At 38.1% G+C, this 17,088-nt stretch overlaps 2 protein-coding genes across 20 annotated transcripts in view; one reads left to right on the top strand and one right to left on the bottom strand.

Moving 5' to 3' along the window:
* CACNB2 (calcium voltage-gated channel auxiliary subunit beta 2) overlaps nt 1-12,866 on the top strand; it is a 229,796-nt gene extending 216,930 nt beyond the window's left edge. For 6 of the 11 annotated variants that reach the window (XM_015282013.4, XM_015282011.4, XM_015282016.4 and 3 more), the window contains 2 exons: nt 417-602; nt 5,300-12,866. In XM_015282013.4, the coding sequence (XP_015137499.1) occupies nt 417-602; nt 5,300-5,782 (669 nt within the window). In that variant the 3' untranslated portion in view covers nt 5,783-12,866. Of the gene's footprint in view, nt 1-416; nt 603-2,069 lie in introns of all 11 variants that reach the window. The other 5 variants (XM_015282014.4, XM_015282012.4, XM_040691860.2 and 2 more) reach the window with 2 other exon arrangements.
* Nucleotides 9,911-17,088, bottom strand: part of NSUN6 (NOP2/Sun RNA methyltransferase family member 6) — a 22,293-nt gene continuing 15,115 nt past the window's right edge. For 8 of the 9 annotated variants that reach the window (XM_046938256.1, XM_040691943.2, XM_040691901.2 and 5 more), the window contains 2 exons: nt 16,463-16,588; nt 12,972-13,589 (listed from right to left, as the gene is read on the bottom strand). In XM_046938256.1, coding sequence (XP_046794212.1) covers nt 13,377-13,589; nt 16,463-16,588 — 339 coding nt within the window. In that variant the 3' untranslated portion in view covers nt 12,972-13,376. Of the gene's footprint in view, nt 10,050-12,971; nt 13,590-16,462; nt 16,589-17,088 lie in introns of those variants that run through there. The other variant, XR_005856237.2, reaches the window with a different exon arrangement.

Genomic DNA, 17,088 nt, shown 5'->3' with positions numbered 1-17,088 from the left:
GTTATTAGTTATTTATCTTAGTTTATCTTAATTTTGACTGAGTCGTTCTATGGATGAATGGTGGATTCTTTCTTACAGTTCCATTTTGTTCCAGTAGCTAAGAAACTTTAATATTTAACCTTTCTTTCTGAATATTTGAGTTTTAAAATTTCTTCAAGCTGCTTATTCTCACCCTCATTGACTGCTGATGCATTACTAAGTGGAATTCATGAGGGCTTGACTTGGCAAATGTAACATCAGCAATTATAAGTGCTGTCCTTTGTATTACTTGCAAGGAAAAAAAAAAGGTGAAATATTTTAATACAATTATTATAAATGCGGTTCATTTTTGATGAATGCAAAGTGTAGTCATCAATGTCACTAGCTGATCTCCCTTGAGCTTGTGGTTATCCTCACTAAACCTTTTCCTTTATCAGGAAATGTTCGATGTAATTCTTGATGAGAACCAGCTGGAAGATGCTTGTGAGCACCTTGCTGACTATCTGGAAGCCTACTGGAAGGCCACACATCCGCCTAGCAGCAATCCTCCTAACCAGCTTCTCACTCGGACACTTGCAACAGCCACTCTTCCTATTAGCCCAGGTCCAAATATTAACTTACAGGTACAGTTTTTATACCATTATCTTTTTCTTTTTTTTTTTTAATAAATTTTCTTTTGACTTTCCCTTCCAAAGCACACTGATACTAGAATATGCTGAATATATTTGATGGTTGGAGATAAAGCAAGTGCTTTTCCAGTAGACAGTTGCCCATTTCTAGTATGAAAGCCAAATACAGGCACATTATCCTTACTGCTGTTGTATTTGCAGTAGCATGTGTTTGCATATTGTCTAGTGGGCAGATTTTGATTCCTGAGGCTAAGCAAGCTTGGTTGATAACATATAGTGATGCAAAGTAGAATAAGGTTTTGTTGTGCCTGGAATACCACTGTGCCACTAATATGAGTACCAGCCACAAGCATTTTTATAGCCAGCTCTATGTAATCCAACCAGAGGAATAAAACAGAGCTAATACTACACTCATTGGTGCCTCTGGTAACTCTCTGACTGAAAGGCACACTTGCACTAGCAGGCAAATCCCACCCCCAGAGTCCCTGCATGAAAAACTGGGTTATACACAGAGCAGAACCACAAAGGGTAGAGGGAACCTGTGCACATCTTCCCACAGCGTGTCGAGATGTGGAGGTTGAAAGTGGCTAACTGCGTTAGTGAAGTCTCAAGGTCAAGGTGGCCCTTCAGGTGTTTCCTTTGTTCTTTTTTTGTTACTTCTTTGTGGAAAGTGCACTTTTCCTTCAAGCCAAACTCTTACATAAGGGCAGAGTCCCACTGCATGTTGTGAAGACAGACTTGAGAGGCAGCTTGCCTTGAACTGCCAGGGCGCTGCCTGACAAGCTGGGAAGATCAGGTTTTGCTCCCACCTGCACACTGACCTGCCTTTGTCTTTGGGCATACTGTGTCTGATCTTTTCTCTTTCAACTTTTGCTTTATCTAATTGTATCAAGGTTGTGTGTATAAAGAGATTCTCTCCTTTGTATATATATTGCATGACATGAAATGAGGACTTTAAAGATGCGGCTTCGTTACAATTAGTCAGTGACACCTCGAGGTCAAAAAGTTTACAGAGGGTAAAAATGGGTCTATCCCAGCTCCAATAATGGCTTATTACATCTGAATTTACACCTGGCTGACGTATGTGCACCAAAAAAAGTGTGCACGTATCAGTCAGAGTCCATAACTTTGGCTAAAAAAAAAGAAAACTTACCAAAAATTAAAGAAAAAAAATGTCTCTGCACTCTAATTGAAATGCTGATAATTTGTTTTCTTTAATTCTGTTTTGTTTTTATGATTTTGCAAAAGAGATTTTTTTAGTCTTGAAGAATTTATTTCCTGTTAGAATTATTAGAATTATTATTAGAATTTATTACCCACAGAATTATCAGGTTCTGTCTTTAATGAGAAAAATTGCTTCATCTACCTTGCAGGGTATTTCCCTCTCCAGCTTTCAGAAGCAGTTGCAGGAAAAGAGACTTTAAGTTGTAGCTCATTTTTGCCTTTTTTTTCTGTCCTCAGAGCTGAAACGCCCTGAAAAAAATTGTGAGCTGGAAGAATTTCTGAGTATGAAATTCAGTATTGTCGTGTGCAGACTTGTTAGATAAACTTTGTTTGCTTTGTAAACATGTTAATTATTTTTATTCAAGCTTTATTTATTTATTTATTTAATGTCTGTTGGGTGTGGATTTATAACTCACTCATTTTATTAACCGCATTCTCTGGAGGAACTAAACACGTTTCTGACTGTGGTGTTAGCTGTATCTCCTTTCAAATTAACAATTTTTTATTCTAAGGACTAAAATTGAGAGTGTACTTGCAGTTTCGCTGTTTGTTTGTAGGTCTGTTGTGCAGAGCAGTGGAGTTTCCATATGGAATGCAGAACTTCTATGTTCCTTTTGTTTCAATTTCCTGATACAGATTCAGCTGACACCTCAAACCTGAGTCTGTCAAGGTCTTGGAATGGAGTGGGTTTTCTAATCATGATAGCCGAACCCATTCTCTTGGTCATGTTGAGATCTACTATTGGAAGTATTTTAAGTTCATGTCTTGCGTTGTCTTTGTGGACGGTTCCAGAGAGAAAGCATTTGGCCTGACGGCCACATCTGCACAGCAAAGCATTTGACTCATTCTCCTCTGGGTCCAATGTGGCACCCCTCTGCCATGAGACCTAGTTGGTTTTTGGGTTTTGTTTGTCCCAAGTGTATATTGCAATGACTGACTTGTGTTGCCAGCTGTTACTTCTACAGCACAGTGTTGACTGTGTGCACTGCATGGCATGAAGTGCTTGAAGGTGTGAGGTCTCCTGGGGTTGTTTGAGATGAAGGGGGAAGTCCACATCCTTCCTGCCTGTCTGGTGGAGAGCTTGGAGATTTCTCAGATTTCTGCTCATAGGAGGTGGATGGCAAATTCCAAAAAGGAGACTGAGAGCAAACATATGGTGTAGGTGATTAGGGAACCTTTGGGAGGAAACAGAGAGTGAGTTCAATCGAATATGTGGGCACAGATGTTCCTCTATCCTCCTTCAACTCTGCTTAGACTTCTTTTCAATAACCCCTAATCTTTGAAATTACAACCCATTTGGGGTGAAAATCTTATGAGATTGGGCCATGAAACTTCTGCACTGCAGAATTTAATAGATATCAGAGCCCTAATTTGGCCATAAACCACAAGGCCAGATCTTAGTCCAGACTGAAATATTACCTGCTCAGTGTCTGTAATATTTAGGGAAATTAACTGTCAATGAATTTGCCCATAAATCCTAATAGCCTCAACACTAGCCTGCAGATGCAGGGTAATAATGGCACTGGCTCTAAATGTATTGACTGTGCTCCTCCACACATGCTCATCGTAGCAGAAAAGATGCATCTGAGCTTATAAACCAGCATTTTGTTCAAAGCAGATTCACATCTTGTATTTGTTCCCAAACCACAGCAACGATAGATTTTATTAGTCAAAAGAATGTAGAGGAGCCTATATATTCAGCATTTGACCGTATGAGAATTAAAGGGTTTTCATGGGTGTATCCAGTTTATGTGCCTTAAAAACAGTCATGGCTACAAACTACCAAAAATATGTTTGTACATCTGAAGCAGGCATTGCTTTATTCTTTAGCTTTTCATTTGATTCCATTTATAGTCCACTTTCATACGAGTTCACCTAGAACGCATCTAATAATGTTTACAATTACTGCATTCTTTTTCCAGCAAATTACAATCATCTTGGTAACCATAAAAACAAGAACAAACAACAAAAAAGAAATTCTACCACCATTTATGGTGCTTTGTTCTCATGGAGCGACTCATGTGGTTGCTGAGAAGTTTATAATACAAATAGTTGTCTTAGATATGAAGATGTATCAAAATTGTTAAATTGCTGATTTGAAATTTTGGTAAATTCCTAATAAAATGCAGTTCTGTTCCTGCCCAATTTCCTGTAATTTTACTTGTTGGGTTGCTAGGAAACACACCTGCCAGGATCTGTGTCTGAAGGACAAAATTTCTCCCTTCTCCCAGCTCACAACATACAAAAACAGAAAGAAATATGTCTGTGAGCTGCCCTGGAGGCAATCTTTGTTTTCTGATGGATCTGAATATAAGAGTGCAAAATTTAGACTAACTTTGGTAACTTCAGTACAGTTTCATGAACAAATGATTGTGTAACTGTTAAAACTTACTTTTAATTTGGTGCCAGAAGCAACGTTTCTATCATGAAGTTCTTAAGTTAATGTGAGAAAGATAATTCAAATTCCCTATGGACTATTTCCTAAGATTTTGCAATTAAGCTTGGCAAACCTTTGGCTGTGGTTTGGGAATAAAAGCAGGTTAATTGAATGAAACCCCAAACTGAGTTAAATAATGCCAATTATTCATTTTGCAGTGATTTCAAAGTATTTTGCTGATGAAGAGTAGGTTTGATATTACCTGGTAATTTTTTTTTTTAGTTTTTTAATAGTGGTGGTGTAATAGGAAATTCTTTAGGTGATAATATCACTGTCCTTTTGCATTCCTTGGCAATGGTCTGTTTTCTGGATCTCTTAAAATTATGAGGTCAACATTAATTTTTTGTCTCCATGATGAAATTAACTGATTGCTGAGAAAAGCAGGTCAGTGATACTATTAGTATCATAATACAAACTTTATTATTAATAACAGATCCGATTGTGTTTTTATCTTAAAAAAAAAAAAAAAAAAAAAAAAAAGAAAGAAAAAGAAAAATAAGAAGAAGAAAAGAAAAAGTAGCTACTGTAAAAGAGCCGAGATTTTGTTCCTTGGGTCTCTTCTGGAGTCTCCTCGACCCTCCAAAATCACTTTTCCGTGGTGTCTGTTCCAAGCAGGCATCTTTAAATTCTGAGCTGATACCTGCCCTCTCCTGGGGTGATGTGTCCTCTTTAATTTTTCTGCAGTTTGTCCTGCTTTTGAGTGCTCTTTTTTTTGTCTGGAATGTGGTAAGCAATTATGACTAACTGACAAACTCAGAAGCATCTCGCATGAGGACAGAAAGTCTCACAGAATAATAACCTGAGCACCACTCTCCTTTTGGGTTAGAGTGGAAGGAATTGTTTGTATTATAATACTGAATTTTCAGTAAAAATTGAATTCAAATGTTATTTTTTCCTAGTTTAGGTCCGAAGTGGAGTGTTGTGTACTTAAATTTTATCGGTTTCATGAGGCTCTCTAGATTAATTTTGTATTGGTGAAAGTTTTAAAATGTGTACCTCATGTATGTGAACTCACTGGTGGTTGTGACAGCAGGGATCTCAAGGAGACCAGAGGAATGACCACTCAGTCCCTGAACGCAGCAATTCACAAATTGAAGAGGAAGCACGGGTTGAACCCATCAAGAAATCCCACCATCGCTCTTCAACCCAACACCATAACCATCGCAGTGGTGTTAGAGGCCTTCCTAGGCAAGAAACTTTTGACTCAGAAACACAAGACAGCAGAGATTCGGCTTACGTAGAGCCAAAGGAGGACTATTCACATGAGCACGGTGACCACTATGATTCTCACAGGGATCACAATCATAGAGACGAGTCCCATGGTGATCACAGACATAGAGAATCAAGGCATCGGTCAAAGGAGAGGGACCGGGAGCAGGACCACAATGAATGCAACAAACAGCGAAGTCGTCATAAATCGAGGGACCAATATTGTGATAAGGATGGGGAAGTGATATCTAAAAAACGTAACGACGCGGGAGAATGGAACAGGGATGTTTACATCCGTCAGTAACTTTTGCCTCTGGCACTCTTGTGTTTCTTTGAAGTCTTGTAACAATGCCCCTTGAAAATATCTTTGGGTTGTTCATTGCAGAACATATGGTATCCTTCTGTATGCTGATTTGTATTGCTGTTGCTTGCATAGCAATAGCATGAAATAGAATATTCATATACTTATTTTTTTTGGTTAGTGCTATATGAATTAGCGTGGTACAGCTGCAGAGTTCCTGATGTTGTACTATGCCATTTTTCAAGCTTTTTTTTTTTTTGGTAGCTGCCACTTGAACAATATCTGTTGCCATCAAGGTGTTGTTAGTGTTTTTTTTTTTTTTTTTCCAAAGGTACCTTTGATGTTTAATAACTTCCCATGTATTCAGCAGGCCAGAATCAGCACATAAAAATCTAAAAGTTTTTGTCTGCTCTGATTTTTAATTTGTTATGCACTTGATTTGCATATTGGTTTAAGAGCCACTATCTGTTGCTTGTACCTCTGGTGGACTCCATTTGGGAACGGATTTCAGTCTTGCCTTACACACAGGGGATCATGAGGTCAAAATCTATTTTCTATGTACTGGTACTGTGTACTGTATATACAGTTTATAAATGTTATTTCTGCAGACACCTTCTTACTATATAAGTTTAATCACACTGTTTTAGAGTCCTAATGCCAAGTCAGCAGATTTGCTTTTGAATTACTGGCAACTGGAACTAGCCTCATTTAGGGAATCTGTAACAGTGTTCAATCTAAATACTACTTCTTCTGTAGCAGAAAGCTTATACTAAATGTAAATATGAAGGAGTGCTTGAGATAGAGGATCTAAAAAACTCTTACATCTTATCTTGTCCTTGCAAACCCAATTTTGTATTTTGAATTTACGGTAAAGATAACAAGCTTACCACTATAAATTATTCTTGTTTACACAGGTAACAAAGTTGCAATGGACACAACCTAATTTTTGTTCTATTGTCAGAATAATAGAGCACAAGTGACAGAGGTATGTATGTGAGTGAGTGGGTGGTGGATAGGCAGCCATGTGTCTGGGCACATTAAGCAGCAAAGTGTGAGAATCTATCGAAGAAAACAAAGGTTACTCAAAAGCCCAAGGAGTTTGTTTCTTTATTCTTTTATTAATTTAAAAATCCAAATTGCAGTCAGGGAACATGAGGGAGTTTACTGACCCTGGTAATTGAGAAAGCATAAATCTGCTGGCTCCTGTTGAGACTTCAAGAGAGTAAAACCAGGCAAATGTTACTGTGAGTGTTTCACTGGAACTGTAAAATCTTTGTGTTTTTGAGTATTTGTTTAGTAAGAAAAGTTTACACAGCTTGTGGAGAATTATTTTGTTGGAAAATAAATTTTTGTAGCTTCTCCACTTTTTCTACACTTGCCAATTCCTCTGCATTCCCACTTTGCAGACAGCTCACTGCTTTTCCTTCACTTAAAATGTGCTGACAGTGGGAGATTAGAAAAATGTGACAAAATATTCTGTTGGAAGCTTACTATAGAAAATGCATTGAAAGCAAAAGGAGTGAAAACAGTTTGTTTTGCATTGATCACCTGTGACACTGGTAAGTGAGGGGAAATTCAGTTCTTTTTGGCTACAGGTTCCATACCCTTGCCTACTGTATAGGCTGTTCTGCACCACAGAGTCTTTGTAGTAATCGTATGAATGAAATACTTCTTAGATTTCACTGTAAATAGCACATTATAGAAAAACTGTAGTGGGATAGTAATTCATTTAGCTGGAATTTTTTTTTATTTATTATTTTAATTCTGGGAAGTTGCCTGATTTTGACTATCATTTTAGTGAAATGGAGGTGCATGCTTTCTTCAATCCGATCCAACATCCAAGCAGTTCAGTTTGACTCCCTCAGACATATGTTGCTCTCCCTTATGCTTCATATGCATTTTTTACAACTCAAGAGGGTGAAATTCTGTTGTCAGATATCTGGACATTCCTGCTAGTGCTGCTGACTGTTGTGGTTGTTCAAGGGTAATACTTGGCTCAGAGCATGTACTGTGGGGAACACAAGGAAAAGAGTATTATTCTATAAACAAAATTTTCAGCATTTCTTTAAACACCACTAAATGACTTTGTAGGCAAAGGAAGCATAGGTAAGTAGACCTCTTGTAGTACTAAATGGATAGGTAAGGCCATCAAAAAAGTGGCTTTTGATACAAGGGGTTTCTCAGGGTATCAGTGGAGAAAAACACTGACAGAATTTGTTGTTTGAGTCATATCAGATCATGTTTTAATGCAAAAAGTTGCATTGTCTTGTTCTATATAGCCTGGCTTTAGGTATTTTATCAGCCTCAGTAAATGCTGTTGCTCCCTGTAACTGTTACATGACAGCCATGGCTTCCAAGAAGTGATGTAATGATTCTGCTACAGTACCTTGAATAGTTTTACTATTTTCTTTTTTGAATTTGCTACAGGAGGTGTTAATTTTTCACCTTTCTTAAGTTATTTTTAAGAATTGTTTGGCAGAATTTCAAAAGACTGAGTAGTTATGAAAACCACGGATTTAGGTACCCACGTACAGACAAATAAAGAGAAAAATAAACGCACAGGTCAAGCCCCAGTATTTAAGTATGGTCTGGATATTGATTGATAGGATATAAATATCTTACAAAGAAAGCCATGTCCCCATCCAGCTGAAGAGAGTTAGGTTTTGTATAGTTGAACTAACAATGTATAGGCAACATACTAACACATTTCTTAGGCAGACACTCTGTAGGTTTTACTTAGTCTTGCTAAGGTATTTTTTCTTCAGTTATTAAGAGTGACAGATCAGTTGTAATGTGAGCTTGTACTACAGATTTTGCACAATACCACCTGCCTGCTGAGCACTACTTTGAAAAGCACTTTAACAGAATTATTTCAACAAGAAGCTTTAAAGATACTCCGACTGGAGGACATATCAAAGGTTATTGTGATGAAATGTATTTGCAAAGTTTTGCAAATAGAAAGTTTAGTATTGGTTGCATTAGGATACTAATGAGTTCATATTTCTGTATCTGGTTTCAGGAGCTTTGAATCTGAGGAATGCTAGAGGTCCCAGTGAGCTCCAGAGTCTTCTTGTGTCTGTGTGGTACAAAACAACCTGTAGCATTTCTATTCAAAGGGGCTAAAAAGATAAAACTAATGAGTGAGAGGGAAAGGCAGGAAAATAAAGCAGTTGAGCTGTACATAGAGAATCTTATCAACCCTAGCTCTGTATTTTTCCAGAGGATTTAAGTATATGGAAGGAATGGGAACATTCCTGTGTATATATGTCTGGTGTTTACCGTTTTTTGTATATCTTCTCAAATGAATAGAGAAGTTCAGGTCTATCAGTTGTTCAGTGTCACAGACGTTGCAGAAGAAAGAATTCTTGAGGAGGGACTGGAAGGAGGTGGGAATGACAGTCTCCAGGCCTCTTAAGGGACGGGACAGTGGGGATGGATAAGCAGAAGGATTTATACACAGAGGTGTGAAGAGTTGGAAGAAACTGTTTTGAAATAGATTCATAAAGTTTATCTACCACCTAGCAAGATTTATAGATGCCAAGAAACCAATACTACTGAATTCACACAGTGTTTGGCATCAGGAATCTAGAATTTGAGAAGCCCTTGAGAATTTATGCTTCTCAAGGTGTAAAATATAAAGGGAACCTTCTAAGGACTTGGCCCTAGTTAGTTAAGGCAGGTCTCAAAGCTACAGAAATTGAGTGGAGTGCTTCACAGAAATCCGTAGAATGATGCCTGTAGAATGATGCCCTTACTATAAATGGAGATTAAGGAAAGTCAGTCCTCCTCATCAAACCCTGAATCAATGTAGAGAACTGTTTTCACTTTTCCCTGCATGGTTGCTCATCAACATCCTTTGCATTCTCTATGTGCAGCTCCTGCCCAGTTCTCATGCCCCATCATACTTACTCTTTTCTATCAAATCATTAGCAATTGTCATTTTTAAGCTCCATTGGGTTGTAAAGTCATATTCATGTTCTGTGACAACTGCAGGGGCTTTAGGATGGACCATTATCATTCCCTTACATGGAATGCCGTGACTGGTCTGATTGCTTTTAATCAGGGTCTGTCCTGAGAAAAAAGCTTACAGTCAAGTACCTCCTGTGGTAGCTCCTCCAGATGTGCTTTTGTTTCTGGTTACATTTGACCTCTGATCAAGCTGTTTCCCAAATGTTCATTCTGATAAATCTCTTTTTTGTTCCTGCAGTTTCGACTTTAATTCTGTTCCCTCCATGCAAATAAAGCACACTGCAAACAACTGTTACACGGTCTAAAGGAAGAACAGAGACATTCTTTTTCAGAGTGTAACATAATATTTCTGCTGTGCATTTACTTACATTTCTTACCTTATTGCAGATCGTTTACCAAAATTTTAGCTGTTCGTTCATCTTTAAACTCCACAGATAATGTTTTATTTCAAATGTTTTTAATCAGATGTGATTCGGTTAAATTTACTGTTTGGCAGTTTGTCTATAATTTATTTCCCCCCTTTTTTTTGTAAAACAAGCCGTGATAAATATCATCTCACAGTAATTTTATAGGCAGTTTCTTTTTATAGCTTACCATTCCAGAGATGTGTTCCTATGCAGCCCCCAGAAGAGATCTATATCAGATATAATAGAAATCCAGCTGGTTCTTTCTACTTATCTGTCTCCTTTCTTACTTGATTCTTGCCACTTATCGTACCAAAGTGGATTTGCTCATAATTTTTCAGTGAACAACAAACCGTAAAAAAGAAGGTTCTTTATATTTTAAATTGCCTACTCCAGAGCCATTTCTTGTCAAATGCCATGACCAGCCTATTTCTTTTCCTTAAAGCGTACACGAAACCCCACAACCTAAAAGTCAGTGGGCTCTACCACAAGTAAACAGAAAGAAGCTGTAGAATAATGTCATACAATGGTAGGCTGCTGTTTTAATATTTTTTATATTGACAGAGATGTTTAGATTTGGCACTATTACTAATCACTATTTCTACAAATAGGGAAAGGTACTTTTCAGATTCTGGCTTTTTATTTTTGATAGACAGGATCTGATTGTATATCTAATCTATATACATATATAAGTAAATACATAAATAACTATACTGTGCTTCAGCACCTGACACTGAAGCATAATGATTCAGTCTGCAAAGCATTCTTATTAGGAAAGTAACCTTATTATGTGTCAAAAATACATATACACCATACATCAAAGTTGTGAAAATGATTAAGTATTTAAATTCCTGCAATTTTAAAGTCACGGTCACATTGGAAAGAAAAGGAAAAAGAAAGAATGGCATCCATGCAACTCAAGACATGTAACTTAGCCAAGTCGAAGGAAGGAGCTTGGCTCCTTCAAAGAATGATTTCAGTGTCTCACCTACATTTCTCTTCTGAACTGCTTGGTGGAGAAGTCTCTCTTTCTCTCTCCCTCCCTCCCTCTGCTTTCCCCCTTCTCTGCTTCTTGTCAGTTCCCCCTGACTCCCAGGAATTACTGAGAGAAGATTGCAGAGAAACAGCTGAGGTGTATCCCTTTAATTTACTGAATATGGTATTTTATGTCTAGCAGTGATCTTTCAAAACTAACTCCCATCGTTAAAAGTTCAGATAACAGCAATGGTTTTTTCAGGTTAAGTCCAGTCTGCAACTACACTGGAACCAAATGTGAGACATTTACAATTGTGGTTTTTTGGCCCTAAGAAGTTTCTCATATAAAATCAATTGAGATCACTCTCCTGAAAAGCCTGATTATGATTCGAAACTGAAAAAATATGGGAAATTCTCAGTGAGCTTTTTACTAAAGTCCAGCACTGCACAGATCCTGCTACTGAAACTGGAGGCAAAAGTTCCTCCGTTTATACGAATGTGCAACTTTCAATATACAGTCTCTGTATGCTGATTAATGTTTACAGAATTGATATATTCTGAAAAAAAAAAAGTTTTTTTTTTTTTTTTTACCAGCACTGAGTCCAAGATTTCAACATGTACTTACAATAAAAGATTAACACCTTTTGTTGGCAAGTAGTTATTTTGCCATGTTTAGACTACAAATACTGTAATTTATAATACGAGCAATTCTGAATCTAGGTAGGTTTTCTCACGTAACACTGATGAAACGAGAGCTTCAGTCTCCTTTTGGCATGTCATGGTTAACAGCAAGGTGTGACCTCCAAAAGAGGACACTTCTCTCCTCCTATCCTGCTGGGATAGGCCTTACAGAGTATGTGCTGATCAATCTTAGCAGAACAGAAGAGACGACTAATTGAACAACAGTAGAAAATGTGTTATATCAAGACACTTATAAGTAAAGAACCAGACTACTGAGTTGTATAAATTATTTTGACTATGAGCACTTCTGACAATACAAAGGTAAATTATAATGGTATCCTTTTTAGTAACCAAATAACGAGGAGTGCAAAATAAGGTATTTTTTACAGAGAATGCTTTTTAAGAAGTGTAAAATTAGTAAGAAAAAGAAAGAACCAACAACAAAACACAGATGTCAGTTCAGGTTTTTGAAGCGTGCTTGTCTTTCCCCTGCATTTTTGTGCTATTTCTAACAGTACTGCAAAAAGAGAACATTATTCGGACAGAGAACACCTCTGTAACCGAAGCAGAGTTTGCAGATGTAAACAACACGTTTAAGAAACTTAAAGTATTGAATCTTTGACAGTGTATGGAGTCAGTTCTCATCAGCATGCTCCCCCCGTTTCGACCTTCATTTGATTTGATGCTTTCTAACCAGTTAAGAGTTAATATCCTTAGTTGTTTGAAAGGTGATTTGCAACATTTCAGATGATATTAACGCACTGTTTTCTGTCTTTTGGTATTTCGATCACAACTGTAGCCCCTTCTATTGCAAATGTTTGATTTTAAAGTTGTCATTGGTCAGCCACTCCAGACGGCTGTTTCAGAACCAATACAGTTTATGCATGGGAAGTTTGATGTTGAAATAATATTTATTTACATTCCCAGAGTGAGATGGTTTAATATATTCATGCTGCTATAAAAGACCTGCTACAAAGCCTAATCGTATTTTGTGTATATACTATGTGTACAGAGATTCTTGCTTGTATTAAAATAAAAGAGAAATGAGGTTCTAAGTATCAATTTATAAAAGTTATTTGTAAAACGTTACAGTGTTTCATGAAGCCCTATTTAATGAAGCATTGACTACTGGTAAACCTCCACAGAAAAAGCTTATTCCAGAATTCACAGTCATGGTTCCCATCCGTTTTATTTCTGCTTGCATTTCACAGAGCAGCTTACCTCACCACCCCCAGCCCCTGTTCCCACTTCTCCGGCACTAGGTAAGCCACTCACACAGCGAGAGATAACAGACAAAAGCATGACTGAACATACTTGTCATCCAGGCGCTGACCCGCTGTGAATATAAAAGCAAACAGGCCTAAAAATGATGCTGCCCTTCCCCCAGCCCCGACTTTCTGCAACCTGTGGCTCTTTCCCAGCAGAACAGCTGGCAGATTGTAGCGCTGCCATAGCAACCCTGCCGTCACCCGTTGGCTTGGCAACCTCGCAGCACCACCACATGCACTTCACGTCTGATCTGCTCTTAGGCTCACAGACGTATTTTTCCAGGTTGTACTGCTAGATGCTTATTTACCCTTCAACTTCATAAATTTTGCAATAAAAAATCCTATGCAGTCCTTATTTGCCAGTGAAACCAAATCTTCTTCCCTGCAATCTTGCAAAGATTCCATATCCGTTCCTTGCAAAGTCCCAGCAGATGGATCAAATCTCTGCAGCAGCTTCAACTGATGGAGCGCCAGTCCAGCTCCCCTCATGCCTTCTCCTCCAATGTGTGGTTCCTTTGGAAGTAACACAGAAGAGCAAATTACCACATCAGTACAAAGTCCCTGGTTTCCTAGCTGTATTCCTCTAAGTATTTGCAGAGCTGTCTAACTTAATGCGGACACGCTAGGTTTGTATCAAGTACACCGCAGGGAACTTCAGAAGCTACATGGCCCTCCTTTTCTTAATCTAGCAAGCGTGTATGAGTGCTTACAGCACGTCCAAAGAACACCGGGGTGCTGGTGGTGTGGCCGAGCCCGCTTAGCCTGCTAGGTTAGTGATTGGAGCACTTATGGACGATGGTGACATCCATAGGTCTGAATCAGTCCCAAAACAGTGAAATCCCTGTCAATCACAAGGCGGCTGTTAGCAGCAGCCAACACATGTGAAAGTTTTAGATTTGTCACTTAAATGCTGAAGCACTTCTGTGTGAACAACCACAAGTTGTCCAAAAGAGATCCCTTAGCTCAGTAACAGTAGTGGAAATACCTGGATTCTTCACATTGAAAACTTCAACTGAAGAGAAAGAAAAGAACACTGCCTAAAAGGCATCATTTCGGAAGATGATACAGCAGAAAAATTTGGTGCTTCAGATTTTCTGTGTTATGTGATTAGACTAATGGGTAAATGGGAGTAGTGTTACCATCCCTGACATGGGTCCTCCTTAAGGACACGGAGGAAGGAACGGCATAGGCATCTAAATTCAGGAGGACATCTGGCATGAAAACCTGGATAGGAGCGAGGCCTTCTCAGCCCCACCCCTCTTCTCAGCATTCCCTGTGACTGCCTTGACTCCTTTTTGTTTAATAAATACGCTGATTCCTGGAAAAAGCTGATTCTTAGCTGGATCTTTTATCAAATGCACTCAGTCAGGAGACAGAACAAAATTTGTAAAAGCTGGCAAGGCAATAGCAAAATAAAGAACTCCTTTGTTAATCTGTAATGCAGCACAAAGTAGAGCATTTCTTGAGCTCTCAGACTTTGCTAACACAGGGGCTCACCCCATCAGCACATGATGTGAGTTAACTGCTTAACAATGCACTGCCAGCTGTGAAGCTGGGCAGCTGGGAGGCTGCAGCCCAATGCTTTTCTTCCTTTCCTTTAATAGGAATTCGGTGCTTTCCAGGTAAGAGACAAAAAGAGGCATCTGTTGGAAACTGAGAAAAATCAACATGCAAAGGAAGACAAGGGGTAGTGACTTGAAGTACTGGAACAGAAGAGGTTTTTTTGCAGAAAACAGTATTACACAGGGTACAGTGACTTGCTTGTTCTAAGACTAGTTTTACCCTCTATCTCTTCCTTTTTCCTTCCAGATCAGTTAGTGCATTGAAGCTGACAGACAATATCATCTCCTGTGTGTAAGTCCCTAAGAGGCAGTAAGTCTGCACAGGCACAGGATCAGCTGCCACGCAGTAACTTCCACCTCTGAGATCAATACCGATAGCTCCACCTCCTGTTTTGCCTTGCACAGCCTGATTCCAAGACCTGCTGCCAAAATGAGATTGTGGGAAAAGGGATGGGTATAAAGCAGGTGTCTGCTGAGAGACAGAAAGAACATGAGAAATAAGTAAAGGAGCATAAGGTGAGTCAACCCCAGATTCCAGCTTCCTATTCATTGGAAAAGATCACCTCAGGAGGGTAGCTGGTTATAAGATATGATAGACCATCTATGGGTAAATAACTCAGTATCATCTTATTTAAACTATGCTACACACAAAACCTTAATTTTTATATAAACGTCACTTTTGTGTGAAAAAAGTGCTTTATTCAAAGTATATTACTGGTGAGGAGTCTATTAAGTTGAAATCTTGCATTTAAGTTAATAGGACTTGTGCTTTGCTTTGTCATTCTACTGAGGATGATTTCCCATGCTGTTAGCTTTACTTAATGGTCTCAGTTGAAAGAGCTGGAATTGAAAAAAAAAAAATCTAGTATAAATAGATGGAAAGTTTGAATTTGTACCAATGTGCAGAAGAACCCTGGCATATAAATCTTTAAGAAAAGCTTTGGTCCTCTTAAATCTTTGGCAGCCTTCATATATTTTCTTCTTGTACACCACTGTGTATCTTTTAAGTTTTTTCAGTTAAAAGATGCATCCAAGCTCTTAAGACAGATAGAAGATGTTAAGGAATGTACAAGTTGAACAGGTACCAGATTTAGGCTGTTCCTCAATGCCATGATAACTAACACACTCCAACTCATCACACTGACAGAGGAGAAGCTACATACATATGGTCTGATGATAAACTGTCTCAAGGTACTAACAAAGGTGATGTAATTTTGAAAGGTATGCAGCATGGATAAGAATTCTAATATCTCCCTATATACTTTCTCCCCTTAGGCACTTTTACGGTAGTCACTGGCTCTAAGAAAGACAAGGTACGGTCTTGGGCCATTGAGCTTGAAATAAATTTATTCCCTCATTCTTTATGTAACACAAAGATGGCTCCCATGCATATAAAATCCTCCTTCAAGTTATTTCCCACCCTTTATATAATCTTCACTGCTTCAGGAACTTTAATAAAAAAATTTTCACCTCTCTTGTTAATGGGCAGAAAAAGAAAATAAAATACATGCATTTAAGAATAGCAAGAGAAATTTTAACCTGTCTGAGCAATCTTTTATCCCTCTTGTGTGTTAAATGATTGTTGTACAAATCAAAACAACCTCAGCACGCAGTGGGAAACTACTTAATGTTCCCTGAATGCAGCTCAATTAAGCATGAAAAAAGGTTTCAAGAGCATCAGAAACTCTTGTATTATTTTTATCCGTAGCAGTTAAAACTCCCTACAGTAAAAAAGAGATTTATTGATGGTAAATATACTGAGTACCCTTATGGTACCAAAACAAGCTCATTGGCTTGTGACAAGTATCCTATAAATAGCAGTACCTGTGGCTGAAGCTGGAGGCATGGAAAAGTTTCCAGGGCCCATGCAACTTGCTCCTCATTTTCAGAAAGTGTAATTGTACATGTGCTGTATACTAAAACACCTCCTGGCTTCAGCAATTTCACTGCCTGCAGGGAAAAAGAAACAACATTTCAGCTTATATTTAAAGGCAAAATGTTTCATATTAAGTAACGGTAACCAAGGAACTGTTAAGCTATAATATTAAAAATTAACACTTAAGTCTTTCTGTCTAAATCAATATTAGGATGCTAATTCTTCTCAGGGAATACATTGAAGGTTCACATAGATTAGAAAGGCTTTTCTTTCAAAATCGGCATTATAGTTCATGCACTTCTTAATGCTACTGAGATGATTCACCCTGTAGGATTTGTTATTTGTGCAGCTCTGCATAACTCATACAGATTAGTTTTGTTTTCATCACATGCTGCCAAGCATGGATAGTTACACAGTATTTCTGTCACTGATATTAGATGTCAGCTGTTCCATATATTTGGCATGCTTATATCTACGCTTCTTTTCAAGCTGTAATTCACTTTGAATAAATATAATTCAGGTTTACAAAAGCTTTGTGAAATCTTGTCCTTCGGTATCAGGGTAAGCATGCTCT

This window comes from Gallus gallus, chromosome 2, assembly GCF_016699485.2.
Source record: "Gallus gallus isolate bGalGal1 chromosome 2, bGalGal1.mat.broiler.GRCg7b, whole genome shotgun sequence".
Lineage (NCBI taxonomy): Eukaryota > Metazoa > Chordata > Aves > Galliformes > Phasianidae > Gallus > Gallus gallus.
Note: the sequence above shows the minus strand (reverse complement) of the source record. Positions and strands in the feature narration are given on the sequence as shown.